The 18,507-nt window shown below is 47.1% G+C and overlaps 1 protein-coding gene across 4 annotated transcripts in view; it reads right to left on the bottom strand.

Moving 5' to 3' along the window:
- LRRIQ1 (leucine rich repeats and IQ motif containing 1) overlaps positions 1 to 18,507 on the bottom strand; it is a 211,335-nt gene that overhangs the window by 111,830 nt on the left and 80,998 nt on the right. For all 4 annotated transcript variants that reach the window (XM_030214743.1, XM_030214745.1, XM_030214744.1 and 1 more), the window contains exon 14: positions 10,313 to 10,489. In XM_030214743.1, the coding sequence (XP_030070603.1) occupies positions 10,313 to 10,489 (177 nt within the window). The remainder of the gene's footprint in view (positions 1 to 10,312; positions 10,490 to 18,507) is intronic.

Below are 18,507 nucleotides of genomic sequence, written 5' to 3'. Positions count from 1 at the left end.
GTGTTAATATGTTGCACTGAGTGCACTGGAAGTGCAAAACTTTACTGCACTTTAGTAAAAATGCTCCTAAGTAAGTATCTTGGTGGCTCGGTGGCAGAGCTACACAATGCCATGCAAGAAATCTGGATCTAATTATTGAGCTGGGAAAGGAAGTGAAACCAGAGTAATCCTGGCAGATGTAGAGACCACTTTTACAGGCCAGGAAGAAAACTGTGACGAGACAATAGGATTTAACTGGTAACCAATACAATTTAGAGAGGACAGATGAAGTACGAGAACCATGAGTGGAGTTGATAGAGGAGCCACAATGAATTCTGAATGGGATCAGAGGAAATAGATAAATCAGTCAGTCAGTCAGTCGTCTGTTACAGTAATCTAAGCACAAAGAAAACAGGGTTTGCAGAAAAATGACGACAACCAGGTTCCTTTCATAATCAAAGAAATTAGTGGTAAAGAAGGAAACAAATTCTAGCAGAGAAGGAAAAGTTTGAAGGCTACCTGGAAAGATGATCATTTGATATGTGTTGGGGAGGGGCAGTGCAAGCACACCCAGAAAAGAGGCCTGAAGACACTCAAGAGAATGTGTGGGGGTGAAGGAGAGGAAAAGACTTGAATATATTATTTGGAAAGCAATAATACATAGAGGTAGATAGAGGATAGTAGAAGATGCAACTGTTAGAGGGGAACTATCACAGGAAGAATTAAAAAGACCCCCGGAATGTCAATCTGCAATAGGAGAACTAGTTCAGCACAGAATGAGAAAATCCAAATTGGAGAGAGTACTTTACAAGATTTAAAAAAAACAGCCATCAGGGAAAAGGACGGGATCTGCAGGTAGAAGAATGTGAGGAAACAAGACTGAAGGGCAGTAAAAGACAGAGGCTTGCAAGACTGCTACTGGTAAGACAGAAACTGCCATTGACAGTTACGGATCGTTAATTCTGGTGACCGCCCAGGGAAAATGAAAACCTACCGCTTCAAAAAAAATTCTACAGCTCATCACAAAGATATCGTCGCCTTCCTTTCAAATCTACCTCTTCAAAAACTATATATGAACACAACTCTACAATTGAACACGAAAGTTACTACTACCTTTTCCACTTCATATCTATCTCTTCAAAAACGCTGTGAATAACCACACAAACTATAGATACCCTCTCCTTATAGCACAACACTATTGTAACTCCACCAAAATATAAATTGTAAGCCACTTTGAACCGAAACTTGTTTCTGGATAACAGTGGGATACAAGAATCTATATAAATAATTCTCACCTCCAACGTTCTGAAGCTCACTGTGTGGTAGGGAAACACTGAAGCCCTGTACTGTTGGTAGGCTAGGCTGTCAGCACACTCACTCACTCACACTCATAGACCCGCCCTCAGCCACACCCCATCCAGACATAATTCACAACCCCAACGTTCTAATGAAGCCTCCACAAGTCCCAACGTTCTAAATTTATGGTGGTGTAGATCGAAATTTGCCCATGAGTGTTTGCCCCGCCCTCGCGTCAAACGTGATGACGTCGAGGGCGGAGCAATGGCACTCAACCAATCGCATCGCTCCGCCCTCGATGTCATCACGTTTGACACGAGGGCGTGGCAGACATCGATCTACACCACTAAGAGCCAGCCCCCCTCTGTCCAACATCAGCTCATGCCCCCCCAAAGTCAACGCCCCTCACCCCTCCAACCCCCCAAAGTTACCACCACTACCACCCTCCACCCCCACCCACATGTTGCCACCGCTCCCCCCTCCACCCCACCCCGAGGCCGCAACACCCACTGCTCCACCCTCCCCAGCCACTGCTCCACCATCCCCCCCCAAACAGGTCACTGCTGCTAACCCCCCCCCGCCTCTGTCCTACATCAGCTAAGCGCCGGTACCCCCCCCCCCCCTCTGTCCGATACAAAAAACCCTGCAAAAATGCTTTTAAAAAGGAAGCGGGGCACTGCAGGCAGCCATCGGCTGTCAGCTGTGCATCCACTCCTTCTCTAACGTCGCTGCGCAGTACGCTCCTCCGGGGTTCTTCACCAGGGGCAGTGACGTCAAAGGTGAGAAGAGAAGCGGATGCACAGCTGACAGCCGATGGCTGCCTGCGGTGCCCCGCTTCCTTTTTAAAAGAATTTGGGAAGACGGGCTGGCGGGGGTTGGGGTCCCCCGCCAGCACAGGTACGCGACGGCGGCTGGGGAGGTTTGGCGGCGGGAAGGGGGGCTCCAGAGGGTCGCGACATGGGGGGTCTGGAACTTGGAGCGGGAGGGAGGGGTCTGGAACTCCGAGGGGGGTCTGGAACGGGGGGGGGGGGGTCTGGAACTGGGGGAGGGGGGGGACCTTGCTAGCGTCCGTTTCATTTCTGTCTGAAACGGTACTTTTCTACTAGTGCATAAATAAATAAATAACAGCCACCTGGTGCATCCTTTCATTTTCCACCCTTTGCTGGCCACATCCCTTGCAGTTTCTGCCTGTTAGATTCTTATGGACTTTGCTGGTATACTGGGGAGGCAGCTTAAACTATGCTGAGAGCTGTACCTGCCTGCACCGTGGGTTGCTTCAATAAAGATGCTGAGTAGGTCCCCTTAGGTGTAATTTTGCAGCAGCCCTGCCTAGCTTGTGAAGCCAGTACGTAGGTAAATAACGTGCTATAAGAACATTGGTCATAATATACAGATATATGCTGGAAGCCTGGAACCAATACTTCCCTTTATTCGTACAGTCAGCAGCACTGTCCATTTAACTAGCACCAGTGAATCTCTCTCTGACTGCTAATCTCTCTTTAAAATTAGGATCACAGTCCTAATTTTAAACCCCTAACCACGGGAGCCAACTTTTCAAAATGTTTGGGGGTGCTAAACCATATGGAAATTACTCCTCCCTGGACACAGTCTCAATGAGTTTACTCAAATATTGATGCCACAGAGCTGGCTCCTATGCCCCTAACTTGTTTATTACATTTGTATCCCACATTTTCCCACCTTTTTGCAGGCTCAATGTGGCTTACATAGTACCGTGATGGCGATCGCCAGTTCCGGTAAGAGAAATACAGAATGGTCAAGTGTTAATGATCATAGGCGACACAGTATATAAGTATTCAAGGAAAGAGAGTTAAGTTTTGTCCAGTTCTGGTAGCAGTTTCGATTGTGTTGGAGGGTTCAGGTGGGATCATTCTGGTATGCCTTTGTGAACAGGTTGGTATCGGTGTTCGCCAATTCCGGTATGAACAAATACAAGGCGATCCTGTGGTAGAATAAGGTTCATGTGTGACAGACACATTAGGGGATCTTAGAGAGGAAGAGTTAAGTTATGTCCATTACGAGCTTTGGTTTCGTTGTGTTGCAGGTATTCAGGCTTTTATGTTGGGTCAGTGGGGTATGCCTTTTTGAACAGGTTTGTGACTGTTTAGGAGCTGACTATTGCTCCACCTTTGCTGCACCCCCGTTGCGGGCCCCTTCTTTATGGATAAAATTTGGCCTTTTAGGGGGAGGAAGTAATTAAGCTGCCTTAGGGCTCTAAGTCACATTTATTTGCTCTGTACAAGCTCTACTCCCTGTAGAAATATCTCCCCTTTTTGGTATCCTGAGAGTAAACCTTCACAGGAGGTTTTATAACACTGAAAAAGGTTAAAATAAGCACTGCAGTTATTTGTAAAATGGAATATTCTGCTTATGTACCAAACAGAACTCATGCAAGTCTGTTCCTATAAAAATCAGCAAAACATTAATATAGAAAAGTTCCTGAGGGCTTTACAATCTTAATAAAATCTTTTAAAGCAGTCTGACTTTTATCTTTGGCAATATATTATTTAATACATAAAAATGTTTGAAGAAAGCCTGCAAGCCAAAAAATATATTATAAGGTCTAGTAGAACAAAGGCAAAGAAATGAAAATCTAGTTATCCCGTTAGCTGCAAAATATCTGGTAAGAACTGCTTAGGGAAAAAGCATGTTTGGGTAAAGTCCATATTAATATAGAATTAAGTATTAGCTTATCATGGAAATAGAAATTATGCATTTATACATTTGGCAGAATGTTTGTAACATACATTTTGAACATGAGCTCATAGATTCGAGGCGCCACGGTTTGCCAACTGGCTATTTATGCCTCTTTGGAAAATAATGCAAATACAATTTACTTAATATTGCACGGATATAAAGATGAACTCAATAACTCTACCACTTCGCTCAGCAGCATTATGACACATAATGCTTCAGTAACCTGAATTTGTTTTCAATTATCTAATTCCATGTTGCCATAATGAAATAAAATACACAGCAAACAATAAAAATGCTCAACATATGTAAGCGAACTGACATAGCAGATTTGAGGAAAAAATATATTTGGCCAAGGTGAAATATGATATTAATTTATTTGTGACATTTATATCCCACATTATTCCAAACAAGTTTGAGTCCAATGTGGCTTACAATAAACAGTACAGGATGCATAACCAAGAATAATGCATAAGAAAGTAATTTGTTGTAAAAATCCAATTTTACAATATAGTATCATAAACATACTGGGATAACTATGGATGTTTAACATTTAGAAAATCTATTATGAATGAGAAATTGTACATGAAACAAAGAGAAAGTTAATGGTACATAGAGTAATAACCAATTCAGGTAATAATTAGTTGTTTGTATCGAAGGATGTCTCCATTTAGGCACCCCGAGGGTGCATGTATGGAGCCTATACCATACCAGAACCTGGGTGATTAGGTTCCATCATAGGATACTAGTGTAATCTGCTATCAAGAGTGCCTGACATTCAGGTGCCTGCACTTACCCCAGCTATAGATCAGGTGGAAGTGGCAGGGACGCATCTAACTTACAATATTCTGTAAGTTATACTACTACTTATCATTTCTAAAGCGCTACTAGATGTATACAGCGCTGTACATTTGAACATGAAGGGACAGTCCCTGCTCGACAGAGCTTACAATCTAATTAGGACAGACAAACAGGACAAACAAGAGATAAGGGAATATTAAAGTGAGGATGATAAAATAAGGGTTCTGAACAAGTGAGTAAGGGTCAGGAGTTAAAAGCGCATCAAAAAGGTGGGGTTTTAGCTTAGATTTGAAGACGGCCAAAGATGGAGCTTGACGTACCGGCTCAGGAAGTCTATTCCAGGCATATGGTGCAGCAAGATAAAAGGAAAGGAGTCTGGAGTTAGCAGTGGAGGAGAAGGGTGCAGATAAGAGAGATTTACCCAGTGAACGGAGTTCCCGGGGAAAAATGTAGGGAGAGATGAGAGTGGAGAGGTACTGAGGAGCTGCAGAGTGAATGCACTTATAGGTCAATAAGAGGAGTTTGTACTGTATGCGAAAACGGATAAGAAGCCAGTGAAGTGACTTGAGGAGAGGGCTAATACGAGCATAATGACACTGGCAGAATATTAGTCGTGCAGCAGAATTTTGAACAGATTGAAGAGGAGCAAGATAGCTAAGTGGGAGACCTGTGAAAAGCAAGTTGCAATAGTCTAAGCGAGAGGTGATAAGAGTGTGGATGAGGGTTCTGGTAGTGTGCTCAGAAAGGAAAGGGTGAATTTTGCTGATATTATAGAGAAAGAAACGACAGGTTTTAGCAGTCTGCTGAATATGTGCAGAGAAGGAGAGGGAGGAGTCGAAGATGACCCCAAGGTTATGAGCTGATGAGACAGGAAGGATGAGAGTGTTATCCACAGAAATAGAGAATGGGGGAGGAGGAGAGGTTGGTTTATGGGGAAAGATAAGAAGCTCAGTCTTGGTCATGTTTAGTTTCAGATGGCGCTGAGACATCCAGGCAGCAATGTCAGACAGGCAGGCTGATACTTTGGCCTGGATTTCGGCTGAGATTTCTGGTGTGGAGAGGTAGATCTGGGAGTCATCAGCGTAATGATACTGAAAACCATGGGATGAGATCAGAGTACCAAAGGAAGAAGTATAGATGGAGAAAAGAAGAGGTCCCAGGACAGATCCCTGAGGTACACCAACTGACAGATGGTGTACCTCAGGGATCTGTTATGCATGTAATTGGGAGCCCCATCCATGTATACATCCACCTTGCAAATACGCACTATGGAAGTTAAGCAGGTATCTGCAGAATGCATTTAGGGAGTCTTTTATGTAGGCGCTCTGGCGTTTTTCGCGTGCTTTAAAAATAGGTGTGCGCTAAATGCTAAAGACATCAATGTATTCCTATGGGCATCTTCAGACGGCGCCTATTTTTTAAAGTGTGCTAAAAACGCCAACTTGCCTATGTAAAAGACTCCCTTAGGCAACATGCATGCAGAGATATTCTGAAAGAACATCCAAGTCTCAATTGGGACATCCTGCCCATAACATAAAAAAAAAAAAATCACCATCTCACAGCCATTTTCAAAAAAAGAAATACATCAAGGTTTTCTGTTTGAAATGAGAGCTTAAGTGGGAATTGACCCTGGGTTCCCTGGTTTACAGTCCACTGCACTGACCACTAGGGTATTCCTCAGACCTGCTTTCTATTTTGTCCAGAATGCCTATAATACCTGATGCCTGCTACTCTTTTTGGTTTCACTTCAGGGGACAGTAACCGTTGGAGGATTAATGAAGGGTCATACTTTAATCCCTCCAATGGTCAACTGTTCAATCAGAGCACCTTTTTGTACCCTGGAGTTGACTGAAACAAGACTAAATATAAATCTCCGGGATCTTTTGAGACTTGGGCATTTTTTTCCCATTCGATTATTGCTATTAGTCCTGCCCAAAACATACCTCCTTGTTATTTGAATGACCCACACTATAGACATCCAAATTCTGCATCACAATCTGGACATTTTTGGCAGATGGACAGTTCTTTGGTTTTGGTTTTTTTTTTGCCATTTTGAAACATTCATGTGCTTTGAAAATAAGCCCCATAGTAACACAGTAAATGTTGGCAGATAGACTTGCACGATCCATCCAATCTGGCCAACAAGGCGGCCAGAGTTGAATGGGGCACTCTGCACAGGTCCCACTTCTTCCTGAGGAGACCCATAATCCTTAGTATATTTTTTCAGCCCTATAGGCCTGATTATATAACATGCTGACATATATACACTAGTTTTCTAAACATTTACATGCACAATGGGTGAGTAAATATTAGTGCCTTTCACTTGACTGTCATGTACAACAGTGAGAAAACAAAAAGGCAAACGGTCTACTAGATCCTACATGGAACAGAAAGAGAAACATAAAGAAAAGCAGTCTTTCTTGGTTTCAAACTAACCCAGAAGGAGGTTAAGTGTTGGTGAAGTTTAAGGTTTTACACCAGCTGGTTTTTTTACCTTGATGCAGCCAGTTTTGGTGAAATGTGGCCACGTTGAGCACTTGTATGTCAATTCTGGGAGTACTGATGAACCAATAAAGACTGCTTTTCTTCATAAGGTTTGCTTCTCTTTCTGTTCCTATTTCTACAACAATCCTAGAGTGGACCCGACACGGTCCGTGTTTCGGCGCGCAGCGCATGCGTCAGGGGTCGCGAAGCGTAGCACAGAGCGCTCGGATGTGGACTGGAAGCAATATGCTGTACCATCGTGCTATCCCTTTGTACAATATCAAGCGGAGAAATACTCTCACGAGTGAACTTATTCCGGTCACGAGATCAGTAAAGAATTAAGTTCACTCGTGAGAGTATTTCTCCGCTTGATATTGTACAAAGGGATAGCACGATGGTACAGCATATTGCTTCCAGTCCACATCAGAACGCTCTGTGCTACACTTTGCGACCCCTGACGCAGGCGCTGCGCGCCGAAACACGGACCATGTCGGGTCCACTCTAGGATTGTTTCATCTAAACATTTGATTCAAGCTTTTATTCTTTTTTTTTTTTGAAGGCTCCTGGTACTTTTTGTTTTGCTGCTTGGACTTTTGTTTGTACTTTGTTCCCTTTGGGCTAGATGCATCAACCAAACGTTAAAAAATCTAAATCGTAAAAGTGCTTAACGAATTTGAAACAACGAAGAATGCACAAAAAAAAAACAGCTCAGAAATGTTCGGTGCGGTATTGAAAAGTACAATGTATCAAGCGTACGTTATCCCCGTCCTTAATTTGCTCCTTAAGCATGCGCAGAGCAGCCACAAACGTATTAAACCTACGTAGGTTGCTTACGTCAGACTGGGGCGTGCGAGGGGGGGATCCCGACCTGCAAGCCATTTAGCTGTCTGATCTAGCAGAAGAGTGCAGTTGAAGATAACTCTAAAAAGAACAACCGACCCTCGTAAATCCCCTTTTGAAACAAAAGACCTCTTTGCAGTTTGTTTACAGTACTGGGAAAATTGGCTTTAGGGTGTTAATTTTCAAAGCTGTTGGAGCTATAGAAATGCTAAGTAGAAGTAGTAGTAGTAGTAGAAGGGGAGAGACAGGATTTTTAAGCTGCAGGGAGAAGCAGTATGTTTTGTTTTGTAATGATGCAGGGGAAAGCGGAGAGCCACGTGTTTGTGTTTGTATCTCACTTTTCTTTTAAAACATGCTGGCTTGGATTTTTATGGTGCAGGGGGCAGCGGGGAGATGATAGCTCAGGCCTTAACGACAGGTCTGAGCACACGTAAAATTTCTGACGGTAAATGATTCGTTGCAATCATTGGTATGGTTAGTGCATTCCGAATTGTCCACATTTCAATGGTAGTTTCTCCTTTGCATTCCGTTTTCGTTAGCTGCTTGCTTCGTAGGAAAAAGGCCTTTAATGCATGCAACGGTTAGGAATTTCCTTCCTTAAAGGGTTGTTAAGGTTTAGTGCATCTAGCCCTCTTCTGTTTTTTATACTCCTATTTCTACAACACCATTCTCATTACTGCATGACTAAGGAAGGACAGTCGCTCTCCTACAGAATCCCCTGTCAGTATGGTCACAACCCTATTATGGTTGTAAACTGTGCTAATTCAGGCAATGAACTGCGACTACATTCCACACTAGAGGAAAAAGGAAGGAAAAAGCAGGTTTCTGGACACTGTGAGGCAATGCATGTTACGAGCAGTAAAAAGCCATCAAACTATAATGCATTAGATAAAAAGGCAGATACACTGAAAATGTGAAGGTTAGAAGCTAAAGAGTGCCTTGGCAAAATATGATAATTCTCCAGGAATTTAACAGGTGTGGCCATGAAATTTTAAAATGATGCTTAGATTTTTGGAAAGATGAACACAGAGATGACAATTAGGTCTGATTTACGCAGGTAAAAACCACATTATCTGCAAATGTGGCTCTTTAAGGACTGCCCTCCCTCAGCGGGGACAGGTATAGGTCCCAGGAGGTAGAATGCATATATTTATTGCATTTCTAGCAAGGTTCTGCCTTCAGAAAAAGCGGATCCAAGTGGCCACACATACTTTGCTCCAGTTGCAATTTTTAATAGTGAAATTATACACATATTTTCATACTGTGCTAAGCCTAGGGGTAAAAAGTACACAAAGAGGGGCATTTTCGAAAGAAACGTCTAAGTCGGAATTTGGACTTTACAAAGATGTCCAAATTCGGAGGTGGGGAGAAGGTCATTTTCGAAAAAAGATGGACGTCCATCTTTCGTTTTGAAAATACCAAGGACGTCCTTTTTAGCTCCAGGGGCAGGTCTGGGGGCAGAGAGTAGGTGTGTTCTATGCTAATCGGTTAGTGCAGCTACTTTGCCGTGTGCTGATTAGCATGTGGTTAGCGTGTAAGCTTTTACCGGTAGGGGCTCACACGCTAATGGCCACATTGCTAATGGGGAAATTAGCACATGGCCATTAATAGAAAAACAAAATTGTAAATTCGGTTGAATGTGACAATACAAATTAATGCATCTATTCAATGCACCAAAAGTTTCAAAAACATTAAAGCATGACTAGACTGGAAAAAGGTTCCTCTGGCACAACTAAAGTCTAAAAAGAAGTATAATTTTGAAACACTAGGAACATCATTGTGTGCATGCAATTATAAATCTATCTAAATTAATTAATGCAATATACATTCTCTAAACTCACCAGAATTCCTTTGTTGTATTACACAGCAGCATGCAACTAAAATGAAAAACCGAGCCTACAGGGAAGCTCTGTAATTGAATACATAAACGTCAAAGTTTTCTCAACATTGTCCCTTATTCTAGGCTGCCAGTAGAGACCAAATATGGTGCTACCAATATGGACAGATTATTCTCAGAAGTGATTCGTGTCTATGATATTTTTCACAAGTACACTACATACTCAAACAACCCTCAACCATCCTGTACACTCGCACAAATAATACAGTTTCACCTGCATAAAATCGCATAGGATGAAATAGCTTATGTTTGAAAAACATGTTAGTCCTCTCTCTAGTATATAGCATGCATAAAGATACCTACTCGAGTTCACTGTCGCGTCGTTTGAGTAACAAGTCATGATCTTTAAGCTGAGCTTGACAGAAAGCCAGGAAATCTTCTGGTCCCTTATATTGGATTCTTTCTTTAGAGCACTCTTCGGAGCTCAAGTTTTCACCATTAAGGATTTTTAATTTGGGTAACAGTTTATATAGAGAACAACTAAAAGGAAAAGTATCAGAAAGAAAGAGAATTATTTTACTAAATAAATACTACGTTACAGGCTTTATAAACAAATAAAAATTGTAGCTTTCATTAACACTGGAGGAAGTGAATGAAATTCTACCCTTCAAAGCCAGGGGTCCTTTTACTAACCTGTGGTACATTTTGCATTTACCTCACATTTAATGCAAACAGTAACGTGTGATAAATGCAGGGGGTGTGTCCTGCATCTTCCCTGCATTTACCGCAGCACAGACACCATGCATGGCACATACAGTGCCTGATAATGCAGGAACACCTGTGCTATCAGGCACTGCATGAAACGCGGTGCAGCAATTTACCCCCCCATCCCTTTTCCTAGCTGCAATACAACCAACAGTCACTTCCCCACCATCACCTCTGCCCCCCAATCCCATCCCCAACATCCAGACTGTCCTCCAACCCCGTTCCCAACATCCAAACTGTCCTCCAATCCCTTCCCCAACGTTCAAACTGTCCCTGGACGCCATCCACACAATCACTCCTATCCTCCAATCCCATCCACAATAAGCCCCATCCCCCGACAGCAAAAGCCCATCCTGTCAGACCCCTACCTTTCCCCTCCACCCACCCTGGACTTACCTGGGAGCATCTTTGGTAGTTCAGTGGGTCCCAGGTGGCAGCACTCACCCTCTGCTGTCACCTGGGTCAGCACCTTCCCCAAAATGGCACCTATGACTTCTAGTGTTAGTTTCACAGTATTACCACTGGGGTGCATACTTCCATATAAGCAGAAACTTCCTTCTATGAAAGCATGCCAGTAAACTACTTTGCAGTAAACCCTGTGTTAGATGCTTAGTAAAAGGGCCACTATGGGGCTCATTTTCAAAAGAAAAGCATCTAAAATGTAGCATAAAGCAGCATTTGGACGTTTTTTCTCACCCAAACATCCAAATCGGTATTTTCAAAATCCATTTTCCAGACGTTTTACTACATAGTTCGTCTGCAGTGCATCCAAGTCTCAAGGTGGTGTGTTGGGGGCATGTTAAGGGTGAGATTTGGGCATTCTTAAGATCTGCACGGAACAAAAACGTCCAGGACAAAAGCTAAGGCATTTTGAGCCACACCTGTTTTAATAACACCTGTCACACAAAAGTGCCCTAAATGACCAGATGACCACTGGAGGAATAAAGGAATGACCCCCCCCCCCCCCTCTTTACTGCCCTAGTGGTCATTGATCCCCTTCCAACCCACCCACTCCCCAAAGATGTACAAGAAACAGTACATACCAGCCTCTATGACAGCTTCAGATGTTATAGCCAGTCCTATTAAAGCAGCAAGCAGGTCCCTGGAGTAGCCTAGTGGTTGGTGCAGTGCACTATGGAGAAGGGAACCCAGGCCCATAATCCACTCTAACTGTTACACTTGTGGTGGGAAGTGTGAGCTCTCCAAAACCCACCAAAAGCATACTGTACCGCATACAGGTGACACCTACAGCCATAAAAGCTATTGTAGTGGTGTACAGTTGGGTGCAGTGGGGTTTTAGTGAGTTTTGGAGGGCTCAATATACAAAATAAGGGAACAACGGGGAGATGTGTACCAAGGAGCTTTTAGGTGATGTCCACTGCAGTGTCCCCTAGGGCGCCCCACTGCTCTGCTGGGATGTCTTTGTGGCCAGTCTACTAAGAATGCTGGCTCCTCCTACATCCCAATGCCTTGATTTTGTGCATTTATTACTTGGACTTTTTTTTTTTTTTTTGAAAATGGACCAAAAAGATAAATGCACTGAGCACAAAAACATCTAGCAAGTGGCCATTTTAGGAAAAAAAAAATAAAAAGATGGACATATTCGGATTCTGGATGTTTTGAGCAAAATGTTCAAAGTCGGACTTAGACATCAAAAATGCTTCTCCACATGTTCTTTTGAACAATTTTATCTCACATACTACTAAGTTGAGATAGTTTAGCATCTGCTGTTTCTTTACATAATACAGATCAAAATGTAGGTACTGTACTCAAATTTGTAAAAAATAATGTAATTAATGTTAAACTTTCAGTTACAAACTTTGAGCCCTGTTTACTAAGTCGTGCTGTAGGCACACTGGTGTTTTTAGCGCACTCTAATGCTAGAGACACCCATATATTCCCATGGGTGTCTCTAGCATTAGCGCACGCCAGGGGCATAGCCAGACTTCGGTGGGAGGGGGGTCCAGAGCCCAGGTGAGGGGGCATATTTTAGCCCCCCCAGCGCCGCCGACCCCCCCCCCCCACCAACTTTGCCCCCCCTGCCGATGACCCTCTAGACCCCCCCCTCCCACCACCAACCCTCCCCTGCCGCCGTCGTCGCCTACCTTTGCTGGCGAAGGACCCCAATCCCCGCCAGCTGAGGTCCTCTTGCTTCCCGCTTCGTTCTGTTTCTGACGTCCTGCACGTTGTAAGTGCAGGACGTCAGACTCACTGAAACAGAACAAAGCCTTGATCTGCAAGGCTTCATTCTGTTTCTGGGGGGGGTTGAGAGGGTCGTCGGCAGGGGGGTCCAGGACCAAATCTACAGGGGCCCAGGCCCCCGTGGCCCCACGTAGCTACGCCCCTGGCGCACACTAATTTTTAGCAGGCACTAAAAATGCTAGTGCACCTTAGCAAACAGGGCCCTTTGACAAGTGTTTTCTACAGCTTTTTAAAATTATTATTTTGAAGTGCATTTTTACAAATCATTTAGCTCACATATTATAAAATGTCCATCTGTAATCCAATATAAACAGAGAAATGGTAAAATTATGTATAATCATACCTGATAATTTTCTTTCCATTAATCATAGCTGATCAATCCATAGACTGGTGGGTTGTGTCCATCTACCAGCAGGTGGAGATAGAGAGCAAACTTTTGCCTCCCTATATGTGGTCATGTGCTGCCGGAAACTCCTCAGTATGTCGATATCAAAGCTCCATCCGCAGGACTCAGCACTTAGAGAATTACACCCACGAAGGGACACTCTGCCCAGCTCACCACCGCCGAAACGGGGGAGGGGAATTAACCCAGCTCATCCCCACACAAGTGGGGGAGGGGAATCCGTCCAGCTCATCCCCGCGGAGCGGGGGAGGGACACCACACCCGCCGATGCGGGGGGATCTGGCTTATCCTGCAACCGCAACCGCGGGAGGAGCTGACTGACCCTAACACCGCCGAAGCGGGAGGGGTACAAAGCTGCCCTACAGCCGCACGAAGCGGGAGGGAGTGCCGGCAGAATTTAAATCTCAATCCAGCCCCGTAAAACGGAGGGGAGAGGAATGCAGCAGCTCACTGTAACACAAACTCGTCTCAACTCTTGAAGAATCCAAGTGAAGGAAGAACTTGAACACGAAGTCTTTCTGAAGTAACTGAAGACTAAACTTGAACCTGAAATGCAACCAGAATAAAAACAGTACAGATATCTGGGAGGGGCTATGGATTGATCAGCTATGATTAATGGAAAGAAAATTATCAGGTATGATTATACATAATTTTACCTTCCATATCATCAAGCTGATCAATCCATAGACTGGTGGGATGTACCGAAGCAGTACTCACCCAGGGCGGGACATAGAAATCCCTGACCTCAACACTGAAGCTCCAAACCGGGCCTCCGCCCGTGCAGCCACAGTCAACCGGTAATGCTTGGAGAATGTATGAGCCGAAGCCCAAGTTGCCGCCTTGCATATCTCTTCCAAGGAGACGGATCCGGCCTCTGCCATCGAGGCCGCCTGAGCTCTCGTGGAGTGAGCCTTCAGCTGGATAGGCGGCACCTTCCCCGCGGCCACATAAGCCGCTGCAATGGCTTCCTTGACCCATCTTGCCACTGTAGGCTTAGCAGCCTGCAGACCCTTACGAGGACCTGCAAACAGGACAAACAGATGATCCGATTTCCGGAAATCATTGGTCACTTCCAAGTATCTGATGATGACTCGTCTCACATCCAGATATTTAAGAGCAGAGTACTCCTCTGGGTAGTCCTCCCTACGAAAGGAAGGGAGACAGAGCTGCTGATTCACATGGAAGCGAGAAACAATCTTGGGCAGAAAGGAAGGCACTGTGCGAATAGTCACTCCTGCCTCACTGAACTGCAGAAAAGGCTCTCGACATGAGAGCGCCTGGAGCTCGGAAACTCTTCTGGCTGAAGTGATAGCCACCAAAAAGACTGCTTTCAACGTCAGGTCTTTCAGAGATGCCCTCGACAAGGGTTCAAAAGGCGGCTTCTGCAATGCTCTTAGCACCAGGTTGAGATTCCATGCAGGCACCACTGAGTGCAGAGGAGGGCGCAGGTGATTAACTCCCTTGAGAAAGCGCACCACATCTGGCTGTGAAGCCAGGGAAGCACCCTTCAGGCGGCCCCTGAAGCAAGCCAGAGCCGCTACCTGGACTTTAAGGGAACTGAGCGACAGGCCTTTCTCCAGACCTTCTTGCAGGAACGCCAACACTGAAGAAATTGGAGCAGTGAAGGGAGAAAGAGAGCCTGCTTCACACCACGCTGCAAAGATACGCCAAACCCTGGCGTAAGCAGTAGAAGTAGAGCGCTTCCTCGCTCTCAGCATAGTGGCGATGACCTTGTCTGAGAAGCCCTTCTTCCTCAGACGCTGCCGCTCAATAGCCAGGCCGTAAGACCAAAGGGGGAGGGATCCTCCATCACCACGGGACCCTGATGCAACAGGCCCTGATCCACTGGCAGTCGCAGAGGATCGTCCACTGAGAGCCTGATCAAGTCCGCATACCAGGGACGCCTGGGCCAATCCGGACCCACCAGGATTACCCTGCCGGGATGCTTTGCCACCCGGTCTAGCACCCTGCCCAACATGGGCCAGGGCGGCAACACATAGAGGAGCTCTTGTGTCGGCCACTGTTGGAGAAGAGCATCTACTCCCAGGGATCGAGGGTCCCGTCCTCTGCTGAAGAAGCGCGGCACTTGGCAATTGGCCGATGACGCCATCAGATCTAGGCTCGGCTGGCCCCAGCGCTTCGTGATGTCCAAGAACGCCTGAGCAGATAGCTGCCACTCTCCGGGCTCCAAGGTATGGCGACTGAGAAAGTCCGCCTTGACATTCATGACTCCGGCAATGTGGGCCGCTGAAAGCTGCTCCAGGTTCGCTTCCGCCCACTGGCAAAGATACATAGCCTCCTTGGCTAGAGGGGCGCTCTTGGTACCTCCCTGGCGGTTGACATAGGCCACAGCCTTGGCATTGTCCGACAGGACCCGTACAGGCTTCCACACCAGTACCGGGATGAACTCCAAAAGCGCCAACCGAATGGCTCTGAGTTCCAGGAGGTTGATAGACCACTTTGCCTCTGCAGGAGACCAGAGCCCCTGCGCTGTCCTTCCCAAGCAGTGGGCTCCCCAGCCCGACAAAGAGGCGTCCGTCGTGACGACAATCCACTCTGGGGTCACCAGAGGCATTCCCGCAGACAATTTGTCTGTCTGCATCCACCAGCTCAGCGCCTTGCGCACTGCTGGGTCCAAGGGAAGTCGCACAGCATAATCCTCCGACATCGGAGTCCAGCGCTGCAGCAAGGAGTGTTGAAGTGGTCTCATATGAGCCCTGGCCCAGGGCACTACTTCCATCGTGGCCGTCATAGAGCCCAACAGCTGCACATAGTCCCAAGCCCGAAGAGGAGAGGCTCCCAGGAACTGGTCCACCTGAGCCTGAAGTTTGACAATCCGATTGTCTGGCAGGAACACTCTGCCCACTTGGGTGTCGAATCGAACTCCCAGGTACTCCAGGGACTGAGTCGGGCGCAGCTGGCTCTTCTCCCAGTTGATGATCCATCCCAGGGAGCTCAAAAGAGCAACTACCCGGTCCACAGCTTTGCCGCACTCTGCATAAGAGGGGGCTCGGATCAACCAGTCGTCCAGATAAGGATGGACTTGTATCCCTTCCTTTCGTAGGAAGGCCGCGATGACCACCATTACTTTGGAAAAGGTCCGCGGAGCAGTAGCCAACCCGAATGGGAGGGCTCTGAACTGGAAGTGTCGTCCCAGGACTGCAAAACGCAGGAAGCGTTGATGAGGAGGCCAGATGGGAATATGCAGGTACGCTTCCTTGATGTCCAAGGAAGCCAAGAACTCTCCTGCCTTCACTGCCGCTATAACAGAGCGGACAGTCTCCATGCGAAAGTGCCGCACTTTCAAGGCCCGATTGACCCCTTTGAGGTCGAGGATAGGCCGGACAGAACCTCCTTTCTTTGGTACCACAAAGTAAATGGAGTAACGTCCCTTGCCAAGCTGACTTTCTGGCACAGGAACGACCGCGCCCAGGCGGATCAGATTGTCCAAGGTCTGCTGCCCTGCCACAGCTTTGACCGGAGACTTGCAGGGAGAGAGTACAAACCCGTCTTTTAAGGGTCGGCAGAACTCTAGCTTGTAGCCGTCTCTGATGACTTCCAGCACCCACGCGTCTGAAGTTATTGTGGTCCACTCGCCCAGAAACGAGGACAGCCGTCCTCCAATCTGTACTGGGGCGTGGACCAAGGCCCCGTCATTGGGTACGAGACCCTGGGGGAGGACCGGAGGAAGCACCTCCGGGACGGCGGTCTCTGCGAAAGGAATGCTGCTTGGGGGAGAAATTCCTCTTGAAGGAAGAGGGGGCAGAGGAACCCGACTTGCCCGGGCGGTACCGACGGGCTTCCTGCAACCGTCCTCTGGAGGTACCGGGACGAGTACTAGCCCGAGCCCTGACCTCTGGTAATTTCTTGCCCTTAGACGTGCCGAGATCGGTCACGATTTTGTCCAGCTCGACCCCAAAGAGCAGCTTGCCTTTAAAAGGCAATCTAGCCAGGCGGGATTTAGAGGCGTGGTCAGCAGACCAATGTTTCAGCCAAAGCCACCGCCGCGCAGAGATTGTCTGAGCCATGCCTTTAGCTGAGGCCCTCAAGACATCATACAGCAAGTCTGCCAAATAGGCTAAGCCCGATTCCAGGGCCGGCCAATCAGCCCTCAAGGAATGATCCGAGGGGGAAGCCCGCTGCACCATAGTCAGGCACGCCCTGGCCACATAGGAGCCGCAAACTGAGGCCTGCAAACTTAAAGCAGCCGCCTCAAAGGACGACCTTAAGGCCGCCTCCAATCTTCTGTCTTGGGTGTCCTTTAGGGCCGTGCCACCTTCCACCGGCAACGCCGTTTTCTTAGTCACCACAGTGATTAAAGAATCCACGGTAGGCCACAGATAGGCCTCACGTTCACTCACAGCCAAAGGATAGAGGCGGGACATAGCCCTAGCCACTTTAAGGCTCGCTTCCGGGACATCCCATTGAGCCGAAATTAAGGTGTGCATGGCATCATGCACGTGGAAGGTTCTAGGCGGGCGCTTCGTCCCCAGCATAATGGCAGAGCCAACAGGGGCTGAGGGAGAGACGTCCTCCGGAGAGGAAATCTTCAAAGTGTCCATGGCCTGTAACAACAGGTTGGGCAAATCCTCTGGGCTAAAAAGCCGCGCTGCAGAGGGGTCATCCGCTCCATCCGAGCGGGGATCCGTCTCCTCCAAGGAATCCGCAAAGGACCGTTGGGAGACCTCAGACACGCTGCCCTCATCTACATCGGAGGAGACAAAGTCCTCCAAGGCCTGGGAATCAACCCGAGGGCGTTTACCTCTGGGAACCTCAACCTCTTTACCAGACGAGGGAGCAGGGGCAGCGTTTTGCATGAGGAAAGCCTGATGCAGCAGCAAAACAAACTCGGGGGAGAAACCCCCCAGAATGTGTACTTCCGCAGCCTGGGCAACAGCCCTAGACGCACCCTCAACCGGCGCTCGCAAGAGCGGGGGAGAGACATGCTGCGCATCCAAAATGGCGTCCGGCGCGACACTCCGCGAAGGAGCCGCGCGGGAAGAACGGCGCTTAACTTTAGCCGCTTTTGTGCCGTCGCCCAAATTAAGGGCGTTCATGGCATTAATGTCTCCAACCTCAAGGGCGGCCCACGAAGAAGCCGTCCGAGCCGCGTGGCCGGCCAAGATGGCGGAGGCGAGGAGCGGGGGACGGGCGTTTATGGAGGGAAAAACCGCCACGCCGGAGGAAG

This window comes from Microcaecilia unicolor, chromosome 9, assembly GCF_901765095.1.
Source record: "Microcaecilia unicolor chromosome 9, aMicUni1.1, whole genome shotgun sequence".
NCBI lineage: Eukaryota > Metazoa > Chordata > Amphibia > Gymnophiona > Siphonopidae > Microcaecilia > Microcaecilia unicolor.
Note: the sequence above shows the minus strand (reverse complement) of the source record. Positions and strands in the feature narration are given on the sequence as shown.